At 34.9% G+C, this 15,906-nt stretch overlaps 1 protein-coding gene across 1 annotated transcript in view; it reads right to left on the minus strand.

Moving 5' to 3' along the window:
* Positions 1 to 13,224, minus strand: part of LOC306843198 (von Willebrand factor-like) — a 36,759-nt gene extending 23,535 nt beyond the window's left edge. Inside the window, exons 1-22 of the mRNA XM_079374520.1 lie at positions 13,122 to 13,224; positions 12,508 to 12,571; positions 11,579 to 11,725; positions 11,360 to 11,462; positions 10,401 to 10,609; positions 9,347 to 9,468; positions 9,039 to 9,255; positions 8,814 to 8,936; positions 8,361 to 8,472; positions 8,202 to 8,248; positions 7,468 to 7,604; positions 7,249 to 7,387; positions 7,032 to 7,132; positions 5,754 to 5,949; positions 5,274 to 5,486; positions 4,017 to 4,257; positions 3,182 to 3,276; positions 2,898 to 3,052; positions 1,885 to 1,988; positions 1,627 to 1,765; positions 1,402 to 1,536; positions 1,176 to 1,322 (exon numbers count right to left, since the gene is read on the minus strand). Coding sequence (XP_079230646.1) covers positions 1,176 to 1,322; positions 1,402 to 1,536; positions 1,627 to 1,765; positions 1,885 to 1,988; positions 2,898 to 3,052; positions 3,182 to 3,276; positions 4,017 to 4,257; positions 5,274 to 5,486; positions 5,754 to 5,949; positions 7,032 to 7,132; positions 7,249 to 7,387; positions 7,468 to 7,604; positions 8,202 to 8,248; positions 8,361 to 8,472; positions 8,814 to 8,936; positions 9,039 to 9,255; positions 9,347 to 9,468; positions 10,401 to 10,609; positions 11,360 to 11,462; positions 11,579 to 11,725; positions 12,508 to 12,571 — 2,946 coding nt within the window. The 5' untranslated portion in view covers positions 13,122 to 13,224. The remainder of the gene's footprint in view (positions 1 to 1,175; positions 1,323 to 1,401; positions 1,537 to 1,626; positions 1,766 to 1,884; positions 1,989 to 2,897; positions 3,053 to 3,181; positions 3,277 to 4,016; positions 4,258 to 5,273; positions 5,487 to 5,753; positions 5,950 to 7,031; positions 7,133 to 7,248; positions 7,388 to 7,467; positions 7,605 to 8,201; positions 8,249 to 8,360; positions 8,473 to 8,813; positions 8,937 to 9,038; positions 9,256 to 9,346; positions 9,469 to 10,400; positions 10,610 to 11,359; positions 11,463 to 11,578; positions 11,726 to 12,507; positions 12,572 to 13,121) is intronic.
* Between the last annotated feature and the right edge of the window lie 2,682 nt (positions 13,225 to 15,906).

Genomic DNA, 15,906 nt, shown 5'->3' on the forward strand with positions numbered 1-15,906 from the left:
TTAATTCATACATTTTGATTCATAAATGATTATTGAACTCTAACCATTATTTAATTAGGGTTACCTTTTGCTAAATGTGACAAATAATCACTTTGGGGACATGTTCAAAACAAAAACAAATATTAATAAATTATATTTAATTAATGTGGTTTCATAAATTCATAAATTCATAAATTATTTTTTAACTTAACTGTTACCTTTTTGCTAAATATGACATATCACTTTGGGGATATGCCTAAATATATACAAATATTCTTATGTTTTTATTCATAAATCATTTTCATCTTTTTTTATTTAACTAGTAAAATCTGACAAAAACCCAGGTGAAAATTATTAGTAAATCATATTATATAAATACATTTGGATTCATAAATCATTTCTAAATATAAAAATATTTTTACTTTTTAGAGTTAACTTGCTAAACATGGCGAAAACTCACTTTTGAGGACAAGCTCAAAGGTAATAAGTTATTCCTAAAGCATTTTTATTAATAAAATGTGATTCATAATACATTTTCATTCATAAATGTCACAAACTCCCTTTGGAGAGATGTTCAAAGATAAAAAGATAATTTTTATTCATAAATTGGGATTCATAAACTCTTTTTGAACTCTTACATTTTTTGTTACCTCTTAATAAATCTGACAAGAATTCACTTTGAGGACACTGAGCTTAAAGATAAAATTAATCAAAAATAATTTTTGATTCATAAAATTTGATTAATAAATAATTATAATTACTCACTTTGGGGATATGCTAAAATTATTCATAAATTACTTTTTATTTAATTAAAAATTAAAATGAAAGTCTATGATATGTGCTCATTTGGATAGCTAGACAGATGTGTGTGCATGACTGTGTGTGTGTGTGTGTGTGTGTGTGTGTGTGTGACTTAAACCTGAATACACACAGACTCATTGGGACTCGTGACCTAAATTGAGGTCCCCATGGGTACAAAAGCTTATAAATCATAATGAATGAGTTTTTTTGAGAAAGTAAAAATGCAAAGTTTTTTGTGAGGGGTAGGTTTAGGTGTAGGGCCATAGAAAATGTGGTTTGTACAGTAGAAAATCCATTACACCTATGGAGAGTCCCTACAAGGATAGCTGACTAGACGTGCGTGCGTGTGTGTGTGTGTGTGTGTGTGTGTGTGTGTGTGTGTGTGTGTGTGTTACCCTGTACTGTCCATTGATCTGCAGTGAGATTCGGGTTCCTGTGTCCCAGGTGATGGAGATGTGTTTACCCAGAAGGATGATGTAATACTGTCCAGAGCGCACAATCTCAACCGCTGTCTCTTTCAACACGGGTTTCTTCATCCTCACCTGCAGAAGAAAAAGACAAAAAGGAGGTCTGTATGCTTTACATCACACATGATGTGAAGATGAAAAGTGTTTGTTTTACCTCATTGTGTTCCATGACAATCAGTCCTCCCATGTACAACACTGTGATGCTTTTACTGCAGCGGTAGCCTGAGATCCCACAAGCCGAGTTCTCCACCAGAACCCTAAAAGTGCCGTCCAACCCGTTACAGTAATCCTGCTCGGCAGACAGAAGAACGAGGGAAAGCGGGTGAATATGAGGGACAGAGGAGGAAAGAGAGCGAGAGAGCGAGGATACTGGCTTTACCTGAGCTAGTACATATTGGCAAGGTCCAGGAAAGGAGAACTTGAGTCCATCAAAGCTGATGTAGTGTGTCTCTCCAATCACATGACACACACCGTCACACACACGCTGCGTACACTTCCACTGACGCTTCTCACAAACACTGGGACACAAAGGGAAATGCAATTGTTAATCAGTAATCTGAATGATAATACTTGTCAGCTGGTGTTCGCAACAAAGTGACATTACAGTGTCAGGGTGAGCCGTGATTGGCTGATTTACCAGGTGTTGCAGTCCACATTAATGCTCTGTCCTGAGGTGTAGGGACGGTTGTTATGGTAACAAGGGCACTGGTCTTGTGGAATGCATTCTTTTTTGTGTCGAACCTGCAAACAGCCATAAAATCAATCCTGATTTTTTTATAGCTTCAAAAGGATAATATATTATAAAGCTGCAAATCATTCCATTCAAATTCACATGCAAATATGTGTCATGTAAGCACTTTATGTAATATCAAATGTGACCCTGGAGCACAAAACCAGTCATAAGTGTAAATTTTTCGAAATTGAGATTTCTACATAATCTGAAAGCTGAATAAATAAGCTTTCTGTTGATGTATGGTTTGGATGTATGGGACAATATTTGGCCGAGATACAACTATTTGAAAATCTGGAATCTGAGGGTGCAAAAAAATCTAAATATTGAGAAAATCGCCTTTAAAGTTGTTCAAATGAAGTTCTTATCTATACATATTACTGGTCAATAATTAAGTTTTGATATATTTACAGTAGGAAATTTACTAAATATCTTCATGGAACATGATCTTTACTTAATATCCTACTGATTTTTGGCATAAAAGAAAAATGGATAATTTTGAACCGTACAATGTTTTTTGGCTATTGCTACAAATATACCCCAGCGATTTAAGACTGGTTTTGTGGTCCAGAGTCACAAATGTTCATTTATACCCTTCATTTCCAAACAAATTTAATTATAAGTCACTGGCAGTTGACGTATAAAGATCTGCACTCTATGCGTGCTTTTTCAGTTATATTTTTTTATATTTAAGTATTGTACCATTAACAACTGTACCAACAGTTGACTCCAGAAATATTTATCAAAACTGTAAAAATTTGTGAAACAATAGTAAAGCTCATCTGATATGAATTTACCAGTCCTACTGTGATTTTAAGGCCTGGCTAATAAATTTAATTTCATTAATATAAACAAATAAAATTTGTGAGAGAAATGTAATGTTCATCGCAGTGTTTCCTAGTGTTGACTCTCACACTTACTGTTCCAGGTGGACACATACAGCCAGACACACATCCCTGACTGACACACTCCAGGTCCAGATTCTGGCAGGTCTTGGCACACTCTATCCCAGCATCCCTCGCACTCTCACACGCAAACTGCTGCAGCGGAGGAGGACAAGAGATAGAGCGCCGCCCTACAGGTAAAACACACACTCAAAGAATTAATTATATGTACTTGTCTGAGCCACTCGACACTATTCTGTCCACTTGTGCAATTGTGCTCCATTAGAAGTGTGCAGAGATATGAGCATGAGGAGGAATACCTCTTGAAGAAGAATGCACATCGAAGAAGAGGTCAGACAGAGTAGATCCAGTGGCTTCATTAGAAGTGCATTTCATGGATCCACTCTCGCATACACTACAAAAACATAGACAGAAAAACACGAACACAATGATATTTAAAACAATCATAAATATAGACACACGTATATACACACTACAAATGTTTATAGTGTGTTTTTAATAAAGTCTCTTATGCTCAATAAGGCTGCATTTATTTAATAAAAATACAATAAAAACAATAATACTGTTTTCTGTTTTAATATATTATAAAATATAATGTCATTTTATTTCTTATTACTATCAATGCTGAAAACGATTGTACAGCTTCATATTTTTGTGGAAAATGTCAGATTTTTGTCAGGTTTTCTGATGATTACGAAGTGCAAATAGAATTAATATATATATATTTAGTAACAATATTAAAGTCTTTGTCTGTTTTGAAGTATTTAATGTATCCTTGCTGAACGAAAGTATTAATTTCTTTTGGGGAAAAAAAAAAATATATATATATATATATATATATATATATATATACTGTATATATATAATATATACATACAATGCATTTTATATATTTATCAGCTTATCTGTACATACAGTATATATGGCCAATATTCTGGTTACTAGTAATATGATTAAGACAGCTGACATAATATTGTAGTCTGTGTCATTGTACATACTTTAATTTTTAATATCAAATATAATAATGAATTATGAGTTCTGTGAGACACAGGTGCTTGACCAAACATCAGGCTACCAAAGAAAGCTTATGTGCATCTGCATGATAAATAACTGTGATGTTTTTTTCTTGCTAACCAGATGGAGTGATGGTCACCAATCATGTCGTTGGGCTCAAAGATCTCTCCCTTATGGTGGCACGAGCAATGTTCGGGGGGCACACACTCGCCCGAGTCACTGAGGAAGAGTCCTCTGGGGCAGAAACAGCCTTCCTCACATAAGCCACTGCAATCACCGTCAGGCAGCGACAGAGAGCGGCACGTCTGATTACACACGCTCCCACACACCTCATAAATCTGGTCATCCGGACAGGTCAGTTCTGCCCAAACACACACACAAACACACACGTTTGGTTTTCTGTCCTTATGGAGACCTTCCATTGACTCTTGTTATGTAAACCTTTATGCATTTTTAGTATGTTTATTCAGCAGTGTTATTATACTGCATAAAATGTCTTTAATAAACAGCATTTTTGTCTTGTTTTCCAGTACAAATATCTAAACATTCTTAAATCAACATACATTTACTTTAGAAGCATAAGAAATTGTATAATATGTGACCCTGGACCACAAAACCAGTCATAAGTAGCACAGGTATATTTGAAGCAATAGAAACAATAGATTGTATGGGTCACAATTATCTATTTTTCTTTTATGCCAAAAGTCATTAGGATATTAAGTAAAGATCATGTTCCATGAAGATGTTTTGTAAATTTCCTACTGTAAATATATAAAAACTTCATTTTTGATTAGTAATATGCATTGCTAAGAACTTCATTTGGACAACTTTAAAGGCGATTTTCTCAATATTTAGATTTTTTTTGCACCCTCAGATTCCAGATTTTCAAATAGTTGTATCTCGATCAAATATTGTCCTATCATAAAAAACCATACATCGATGGAAATCTTATTTATTCAGCTTTATTCAGGTCAATTAAAAAACATAGACCCTTATGACTAGGTCCAGGGTCAAATTAGAGAATATCTGCCAATGATGCAAGAAAAATACATGTAACTCAAAAATTTAAAAATATAATTTGAAATTAGGGAAATTTAAATTTATTAAAAAAAAACATAATGTAATAATTAAAAAAATAATCTTACCACACTGGCAGATATTTCTTTCTTGTTGTAAGCCAAAACTTACTTAATTTGGATATATTTTTCAGAAAACAATACATATCATCCATCTTCTATTCTTAAGTAAATGGATCTCAGTTTCAGAATGATGATACTTTTGTACTGAAAAATAAGATAAAATAAAAAAACAAACAAAAAAAAACACTAAGAAAAAAAATATTTTATATGGCATTTAAACAGACAGAATGAGATATACCACAATATCCATGTCCCCTCCAGTTGACTAGCACTCCCTTGGCTGCGCAGGCGGCTGCATAGCTGCGAACAGCATCGCACAGGCACTCTTGGCCGTCTGCGCAGGAGCAGACATCATAGCGGCAGTTTTTCACATATGGCTCTGGGTTGACCACATAATGACAGGGCTCAAACTTCACAGAGAGCGCAGCACAGGCCTCTTCAGCGAAACGCACTGTAGACACAATACAACATGTTACCTGATGGTCTGTGTTGCCCTCTGGTGTTCAGTGCATATATAAATCATGCTTCAAATCTTACTTACTCATTCAAATTCCTAAAAGTGCATTTATAGTCTATAAATATGCATCTTTAGGGGTCTGTAATCGCCATTAATTAGTGTTTTTGAATGCAAAATTCTTAAACTTTGACATGACATTGACTGATTTAGAATATTTGTTCCTATACATGCATCTGCATGAGTGTGTGAGTGTGTGTATACCTCTCTTAGGGTTTAAAATGCAGGGATCTGAGGGTTGCAATTGAACACTGTCACAGTCTGCATTCATCTTCCATGCGTTCCCGAATCCTTCAACGCGTGTCTCCACCAGCCCGCCCACTGTTAAGAAGTCGTCTCCTTGGTTACCATTATAATTACCGCACAGGCCGCATGTTTTCCCAGCATAGGCTGGGTTTAGCTGCAAACACACACACACACACACACACACGCATATGCTCACATATCAGGTTTGCAGCACGGGAGTATTTGATACATGTCCCAGATTTGGCATATTATGTACATGGGAAGTATTTATGCATTATCTTCAGCGCCTAAAGCATCCCAGGACATCTGATCCTGACTGCTGGAAATTCCAGCTAAAACCAGTTTAAGGTGGCAGATTGTTTTACAGGGTTTCTGGATGGTCAAAACTGAATCAAACTGGTTTAGGTGACTGAAAGAAGATGTTTGGTAGAATGTTCACGCTGCTCTTTTCCATACAATGCAAATAAATGGAAACAGAGGCATTCAAAGCTTCAAAAAATCACAAGAAAACACCATAAAACTAATAATATCACAGTTATTATACAAGTGGTCCATAACAATATTCCAATGTGTCATGAGGTGCAATATTTGAATGTATTCCAATGTAAATATGACAATATATTATATTATTATTATATAAGACAATATAAGACATTTTTTCTTCACACAAGGCAATCATATGGCTTCAGAAGATTTGAATTACAGCACGCAAGTAATATGCACTACTTTTATACATTTATGCTAAATAAGTAGAGTAGAATTAGAGTAAATAAATCTTATTTCAGTAGCGTGTGTCTATATATATATGTATATATATATAAAACTATTATAGTATTTATTCATTTTTTTATTTTTATAAATATTTTTTAATTAATTTTTAAATATATCATTTTATTTAATTTAGCTGTAATTTATTTTTTATTAAAATTTTAGTTTTAGTCATTTTTGTACTTGAACTTTTTATTTCAGTTAGTTGGCAAAGCAAATTTTCTGATTTTCATGTAATTTTACATTTTTCATCTAATATTTATGTTTTATTCTATTTCAGCATTTTTCTAATTACCAATTAAAAAAAAAATTTTTAACAGTTCAAGTTTTTATTTTTAGTTTTTGATATCAATAGCAACGCTAATGATGGCACAATTTTCATTTATTAGGTAAACTTTTCCTTTAACCTGGTTAGAGCTGGTTAAGCTTGACCATGTTAAGCTGGTGTATCCTGGTTTTTACACTTACCCTGAGCAAAACACGTCCTCTGCCATCCCAATCCAGACGTAGATCATCACCATAATGCAATCTCACAGACGACAACACAGTAGTCTGGATTCTTAATGCACCTACACACAAACACAATGCAGCATTATGATTTTTACTTCAATATTATTACATTATAACTGTCCATGTATTTCTGTATGTTCTGTGTATGCATTCTGTGTATTTCATACTGACAGACCATTAATTAGGGGCATCTGCACATCCATTCCATCCACAGAGACCACACCCCCGTGCTTGAGGCGCATTGTTTGATTGGCCAGATCCTGGAACCTCAGTGTAATTGACCGTGTGCAGACAGCATCTTGGTCATCAGCACACTTAAACAGGAAAATACAACCATAAGCACACAGCCTAAAAAAAGCACAAGTGTATATATACCATAGGGAAGATTTCAGACCTGTGCAGTTTCAACGATGACAGAAAAAGAGTTGCCCTGGCAGTCTTTAGCCAGAAGATACTGACAAATACCACTGAAGGTGAAGAATTTATTGTCAAAGGTCTTATAATGGGACTGTCCTGTCACCAGACACTCCCCTAAGGAGAGATAGAGCAAGAAAGTGATTAGAAAACATTTTCGCTTAAATAAAACTAAATAAACTTCACCTGAAATAAAGTATTTCAGATAGTTGCAAAATCAATATTCCTCATGTTCGTTTAGTTTAACTTAAATAAAATAAATGAAACTAAATAAACCAATAAATACAAATGACAAAAAAAACATATATAGGCATATTTAAAAAAATAAACTAATAAAAATTACAAAACACAACAAAATTAATAAAATTAAAATAATAATAATAATATTAAAATAACATTAAGTAGGCCTATAAAATCTATTATAATCTAATTCAAAATATTAACAAAAACTATTGACAAAAACTATATAATTGTGACTATATTGTATCTATATATCTATATAATATATATCAATAATAATTAAATAACACTATAGCAATGTTTGCTAATTGAGGCATTCAGAAATATTTAATGTCAACATGAAGCTGCATTTCCTACACATTTCAGTGTCATAATGTGACGTATTTTCTGGTGAAATAGGATATTTTGTATTTGTTATTAGAATGGAGCTAGATTGACATCAAATTACAGTAATAGTTCCAAATTCCCATTTACCAGGGCATTCTTCATTGGTGCATTCCCATGATCCATGGCGACAGACACTAAAAGTTAAGGTAAAGTTTAAGACAATTTGTACAGATACAGCAGCCAGACATATTTGAATGCATTGTTTTGTAATGTGTGCATATGTGTGTGTGTGTGTGTGTGTCCCACCATGTGTTGCAGTCCTGTGATATGGAGGAAGCAGGAGGGTATCGGCGCCCAGCATGCGTGCAGGAGCACTGAGAGACTTCAACACAGCGATCTCCATCCAGCACCTTACCCGCTGACACACAGATTTCACACATTCAACACTGAGCAGGAAACTGAGCACACTACAAAAATAATCATTCGTGGTCATCGTACTGTGTCTTGTCTTTCAGTAAAAATATCTAAAGGTAAATTTATCTAAAAAGCAAAATTGTGAAAGACTGCACCAGAGATATATATGTACAGATATACATATATATGTATTCTTATATATATATATATATATATATAAGAATACACACATATATATATATATATATATATATATATATATATATATATGTGTGTGTGTGTGTGTGTGTGTGTGTGTGTGTGTATATAAATTCTTCTAGATTGGTGAATCAGTATCTCTCTCACCTGGACAATTGCAGCCATCAACACACTCCTCCTTGCAGACTTCCTGGATGTTTACATTCTGACAGGAAGTGGAACAGGTCGGGGTGCAGTCGCTGTACTCCATGCCAATGGGACACTTAGGGGCTGAGCAAATGGAAACATACATTTACACACAGTCAATATCAGACTTACTTATGTGAATTGTATTTATACATTTGTGAAAGTGAGTATGTATGTATTACTCACAGCACTGGCTCTGTACATGCCAGTTGGACAGTATTATGCCGCGACTGGCACAGGTACGGGCATATTCCAGCATGGCCTGGCACACACACTCCTCTCCCGTACTGCAGTGACAGGCATCAGACTCACACACGGACACAAACGCAGCCGCATCCACGAGGCGAGCACAACGCAGGTAGAGTGCAGAGCTGCTCATGGCCTCACACCGTGACATCTGATCCTGAAACACACGCATATGCTCAGAAACAGAGGAATCTATATATGATAAGGCACACAGAATATTGTTTTTGTTTTGCATGCGAGCATCTGACTTTAGCTGATTCTCCTGTGCTGTTGCAGCTCTGAGATGGTGGCAAGACACGTTTGCAGGGTTCATCAGCTCCTTTCATGGCCCAGGAGTTTGCAAAGTCATATGGATCGTCTGTCAGGAAACCTGAACACACACATTTTTAAATCTATGAATATCATGAAGCTATATACTGTATATATATATATATATATATATATATATATATATATATTTATGATTATTTGTATTGCAATATTGTGAAAAAATGTTTTTATTATTATATAGATATATTTCATATATATAGTACTTATTTCTATTTCTTGATATACATACATACATAGTGAGAGAAAGAGATTAAAAAATTTTTTATTTTCACTTATTTTTTATTATTATTATTATATTGAAATGTTACATTATTATTTTAATATAAAATATATGTATGTGTGCATATATATATAATTAAAATATAAATTTAATATATTAATATTATCATTATTTTCATTTGAGTACTTTCTTTTTAATTTTTTAATAGTACAGTAATTATTTAATGTTTTAAATATTTTTAAAAATAATTAATTTATGCTCTTTTTAATTTTTTAAAAATTATTGTGTCCAGACAGGAAAAACTTAAAAATAAATCATCTGGACACATTAAGTTAATTATGAGTTTTTTGACCCGAACACATTCTTCTTAGGTTTCACCTGTTCAAACATGTTCTCTTTCAGCTCTATTTTCTCAGTTTTCCTGGCTCTCCGTATAATGTGGTCAACTCATGTGAAAGATTATGTTCTAAATTTAAACACAGCTGATAAGTGCACCGTTAACTACAAAAGCTGCATTATAGAACGATGACAGGGCACTAACATACTGTACCCCCAAACGCACACATTAATCTCTGAAACAAAGGGCTCTCTAGTCAAACTTTCGAATGTTTTGTCTTCAGGACCAACACTGACGCCACCTATTTCCCCAGCTCGTATTAATCAGCATCCTGTGCACTGTTTTAACACATGATATTACCAAAAGAGAGTTTGAAAGGTATGTTTTTGTGTTCTTTCCTGCATTTGTGTCTCACCTTCTTGTGCGGTGTATTCATCCTCCACCAAATAATTGTAGTTTCCACACAGGCCGCAGGTACGGTTGCTGTGCTGCTTGGCGAGCGTTAGTTGAATGTTATGTGAGGGGTCTATACGGATGGAGAACCCGAACTCTTCGCTCCATAATCGAATGTACCCCAGCTCATACCCTGCGAACACAGAGCTCGATGCATACGGCAGTGGGAGCCTGGAGGGGGAAAATTATTTTAAGAAGTATTTTTATATGCTCTACCCTGCTGAAAAGACTAGCATAACTAGTTGTGTTTTATATGCTGGTGAGCTGGTGTCGCAAACCAGGCTGCTTAGACTAGCAATGACAGCACTAACCAGCATCAACCAGCCATGATAATGTCTGATAATGTCATGATAATGATAGTCTAAGCTGGTATTTTCAGCAGAGTATAGTGATAAATAATGTACAGTACATACAAATCCTAAAGAATGCTAAATTAATTTTCATGATTTTGAATTAAATAAAAATAAAATAAGGAAAGTACACTGTAAATATATATACTGCCGTTCAAAAGTTTGGGATCAGTAAAAAAAAAAAATAATTAAGCAGCACAGCTGTTTCTAACACTGATAATAAATCCGCAAATTAGAACGATTTCTGAAGGATCATGTGACACTGAAGATAGTAATGATGCTGAAAATTCAGCTTTGCATCACAGGTATAAAGTATATTAATATAGAAAACCATTATTATTTCACACTATTACTGTTGTTTCTGTATTTTTGATCAAATAAATGCAGCCTTGTTGAGCTGAAGAGACTTCTTTAAAAAAAAAAATCCTTGATCCTTGATTTTCACTTTCCAGTTTTCAAAAGATGTTTTTCAATCGTTATTCAGTTTATCATTCGCATTTGAATTCGCCTTCACTTAGCAATCCATGAGCATTTACTTTTATATTTTAAATGGGTTATTTGCAATTTGTACCTTTCTGCTCCTTGTGACAGCGTCCCATCAACAGAGAGGTGAAGCTCGAAGAATTCTCCCAGAAACAAAGTCACTCCTTTCCTCTTTCCATGAGAGAAATCACCTAGACGTAAACATGCACACAAAAGCAGGCATTTTATCATCTTGACAGTGTACAAACTTTGCCATAGCTTGTTTAATTCATGAAAAACTGTGTTTATGTGTGTGACTGGCTCTTACCCAGTATGGAGAAGCTTCTGTGTTGGCAGTCTCCCGCCAGCATGTAGCTGCAGTCTCCAGGGAACTCATAAATCACACCGTCAAATGTGTGTATGTGCTGCCGGCTAAACAGACTACAGCGACCAGACCCCTCCACTGACACCAAACCTACAGAGCAAAGAGGTAAAGAGAGTCAAGCACTTGCACACTTGCTTTTAATCAAAGCAACAACTAATGTTTCAAAGTTTGGAGTCGGTAAGATTTTAAAATCAACCAAGCCTGCATTTATTTGATCAAAAATATAATGAAAAAAAGATTATTATAATTTACAATAATTGTTTATTATTTTAATGTAAATACATTTTTTATGTAATTTATTCTTGTGATGGTAAAGCTGAATTTTAAGTGTCAAATAATCCTTTAAAATCATTATAATATGCTGTTTTGCTGCTCAAGAATAACATTTATTATTATTATTATGTTGAAAAAACTTAATATCTTTGTTAAAGCCTTGATGTCTTTTTTTCAGGATTTAATTCTGAATAAAAAAAAATCGGTAATACTTCACTTAAAGCCTATATGCATAATGCATTGAAAAAATTGTAATGCACCTTATAATGCATTGCACTCATTTCAATTTATTCATTGTCAATTCATTGTTGCACTATGCATTTTAAATTTGGTTATAATTATTTCCGACAAGATATAATGTATTACAGTGCACATTATGAATTATTATAATGCATTATGATAACCCTTTATAATGCATTATGCATAAAGGCTTTAAATAAAATGTTACCCAAAAAAACTGTTTATTTAAAATATATTAAGCCTTTACTATGACTTCTGATCAATTTAATGCATCTCTGCTGAATAAAAGTAAAAAAACAAAATAAAAAACATCTAAACAAAAACAACAGTCAGGAGATGCAAACATGTTCAAATCTAACCTGTAAAATTCAAGATGAAAACCCACAGGATTCTGCTCCATCCTTTCCATCTGCACAGTTCCATCTAATTAAAGAAAGAGAAAGAAATCATAAGAGACTTAGTCCAGTTAGTAATCAGAACACCCTAGAAAGCATGCAGTGCATTGCAATGTTTAGGCACTCTGTACTTTTTTCCTGAAAATGTAAAAGTCTAATGCACAATTGCTGGCCATCAACAATATATTGAAGTGAGCATTTGGAGGTTTCGTTTAGTGAAACATAATGGCATGACACAAAACAAAAGTTCAGGTGGAAGTGAGAAACAAAGCAAAACTCTCTGAGCACCTACAAATCTGTTGTAGGTGCTCAAAAACAAAGAGAGTTTAAGGGAAGTCATGTATTCCACATAGACTGCACAGAAAGAATGCTGTTATTCTTGAGCATGAGCTTAGGACTGGAAAACGAGCATAATATATTCACAAGCATGCCTAAACATCAAAACATAAGCCTTAAGCAGCCAAACAAATGTACATTGCCTCAGAATCGCTAATACAAGGATTTGAAATAATCACAGAAACAAATCCATATTGTAATGCAAATTCAGGACAGCGCGCTGATAGTGTGACACCTGTTACCTTTGACCTCTGACCTCTGCAGGCTCCCAGCAACAGGTTCTCTGAAGCGCTTTGCTGTGCAAGGTCTTCGCTGTCCAGTGTCTCACAATCCTGAAGACATGACTGGAACTCAGTCTAGAAGGAAAGAAATGCTTTATAAGAACGAGAGAGGGAGGGATGGTGTGATTTCCGTTTTCAAACTCATTAAGAGAGGAAGGAAGTCTGGGCATTGGAGGAACTGAAGGAACTTCACTGCCATTAGTCTGGCAGTGAAGACAGATAAGACAAACCAACAGAGAACATTAGAGCCAAGCTAAAAACCACACACACGCACACAAACCGCAGCATATGCAGTGAGTTCACAGCCTTCTGAACCTTTACTCAGCCTTAGGCCATCCAAGATGTAGATGAGTTTGTTTCTTCATCGGAACAGATTTGGAGAAATTTAGCATTACATCACTTGCTCACCAATGGAGCCTCTGCAGTGAATGGGTGCCATCAGAATGAGAGCCCAAACAGCTGATAAAAACATCACAATAATCCACAAGTAATCAATGTGACTCCAGTCTATAAAATAATGCCTTGTAAAGTAAAAAGCTGCATGTTTAAATCCATCATTAAGAAATTTTAACATTAAACTGTTATTTTTGGCTTAAATACCCAAATTAGTCCATAATCCATAATAATGCTAAACGATGTTCCATCCCCTGTTGTCCTCTCACATCAAAATCCACCAACATATTTATTTAGAACTGTTCTGGACTGTTTGTAAATGGTGCTTGATTTGTGCATATACTTCTCACCTGATTCAGAATATATATATATAACATATATATATATATATATATATATATATATATGCCCTCCAAAAGTATTGGAACAGTAAAGACAAAAATTACTCTGTTGGCTGTGGAGTCAATACATTTACAAATATGATTTAAAGATGAATATGAGAAAAAAAACTACAGAATATCACATTTTATTATGGGGTGATTTAACTCATAGATGTTTTACCAGCTAAGAAGTTCAGCACTTTTAGAGTTCATCCCTCTATCTGATGTGAGCATAAGTATTGGAACAGTTGCCTCACAGGTCTTTCTAAGTGATCAGCTGTGTCCTGTTGCATTAATTCTTCAGATATTAAAAGCAGGGAATGGGTCGTATCAGTTATGTCCATTACTTCTGTATTCTGAATCTTGCATTCGATGATGACACACACAAACCAGGATGAAGACGAGGGAGCTGACTTTGAGAGAAAAGCAAGCAATTTGGATGCTAAAAAAAAAGAGGAAGTCAATTAGAGCTCTAGCAAAAATAAAGGGCATGGAGAAATCAAGAGTTTGGAAACCACCAGCAACACCAGCAACCAACAACTACCTGATCGGCTGAGAAAACAACTGTAGTTGATGACAGTCAAATCTTAAAAGCTGTGAAAATGAACCCTAAAAGACGTGTCTGTAAAATCACCAACAACTTCCAGAAAGCTGGGGTGATGCTCTGACAATCTACTGTCTTCAGGAGACTTTGACACAGAATTACAGATGCTACACAGCAAGATGCAAACCTCTGACCAGCACCAAAAATAGAAAGGAACATTGTCTCATTCTGTCTCATCTTTGTCTCATAGAGTTTGTCTTGCAAACTCTAATCTAGAAGATTAGAGTTGGCAAAAAAGCACAAAGGTGAGCCAGAAGAGTTTGGAACTGTGTTTATGGACCGATGAGACAAAGATGAACCTTTATGTAAGTGATGGGAAAGCAAAAATGTGGAGAAAAGAAAGGAACTGTAATGATCCCAAGCATACAGTCTCATCTGTAAAGCATGGTGGAGGTGGTGTCATGGCATGGGCATGCATGGCTGTCTCTGGAACAGGCCCTCTCAACTTTACTGATTATTTAATGTATGATGACAGTAGCAGAATGAACTTGGAAGGGTACAAAACCATCTTGCCTACCAATGTTCAAGAAACTGCCACCAGATTCATTGGGAAGTGCTTCATATTGCATCAGGACAATGACCCAAAACACCCTGCCAGTTCAGTCAAGGAATTTATAAGGGCAAAGAAATGGAAAGTCTTAGATTGCCCAAGTCAATCTCCAGATTTAAATCTGATTGAACATGAATTTCACCAGCTGGAGAGGAGAGTAAAGGCAGAAACTCCCCAAAACAAGCAACAATTGGAATTGGCTGCATTAAAGGCTGGGGAAAGTATTTCAAAGATGAGACCAAGAGTCTGGTGATGTCTATGGGTCACAGACTCACTGCTGTGATTGTGTGCAAGGGATCTGCAACTAAATAATAGCTTTTAATCTTTTATATCTGCCTTATGTTCAACTGTCCCAATACTTATGCTCACATCAATGAGTGGATGAACTCTAAAAGTGCTGTTCTTTTTATTTGGTTAAACATGTATGTGTTGAATCACCCAATAATAAAATGTGACATTCTGTAGTTTTGTCTCATATTCATTTTTTAATCATATTTGCAAATGTCTTGACTCCACAGAGCAATTTTGTCTTTACTGTTCCAATACTTATGGAGGGCACTGTATATATATATATATATATATATTAACTACAGAAAGGTGTATTATGGATTATTTTGGCAGAATACAGAGTTGAGGGATGCTCAGTATTTGATGTCAATAAAACGTTAATAGGCCTAGAGAGAGAGAGAGAGAGAGAGAGAGAGAGAGAGAGGACATATGCAATTGATCTTTCACTCTCCTTCACAACCATGCTTATTAAGCAATGTAAATGAGGATATACTATAGACTTGTTTTGATGTAAAGTTAATTGTTAACAAC

The sequence above is a fragment of the Barbus barbus genome (genome assembly GCF_936440315.1).
Source record: "Barbus barbus genome assembly, chromosome: 23".
NCBI classification, from domain to species: domain Eukaryota; kingdom Metazoa; phylum Chordata; class Actinopteri; order Cypriniformes; family Cyprinidae; genus Barbus; species Barbus barbus.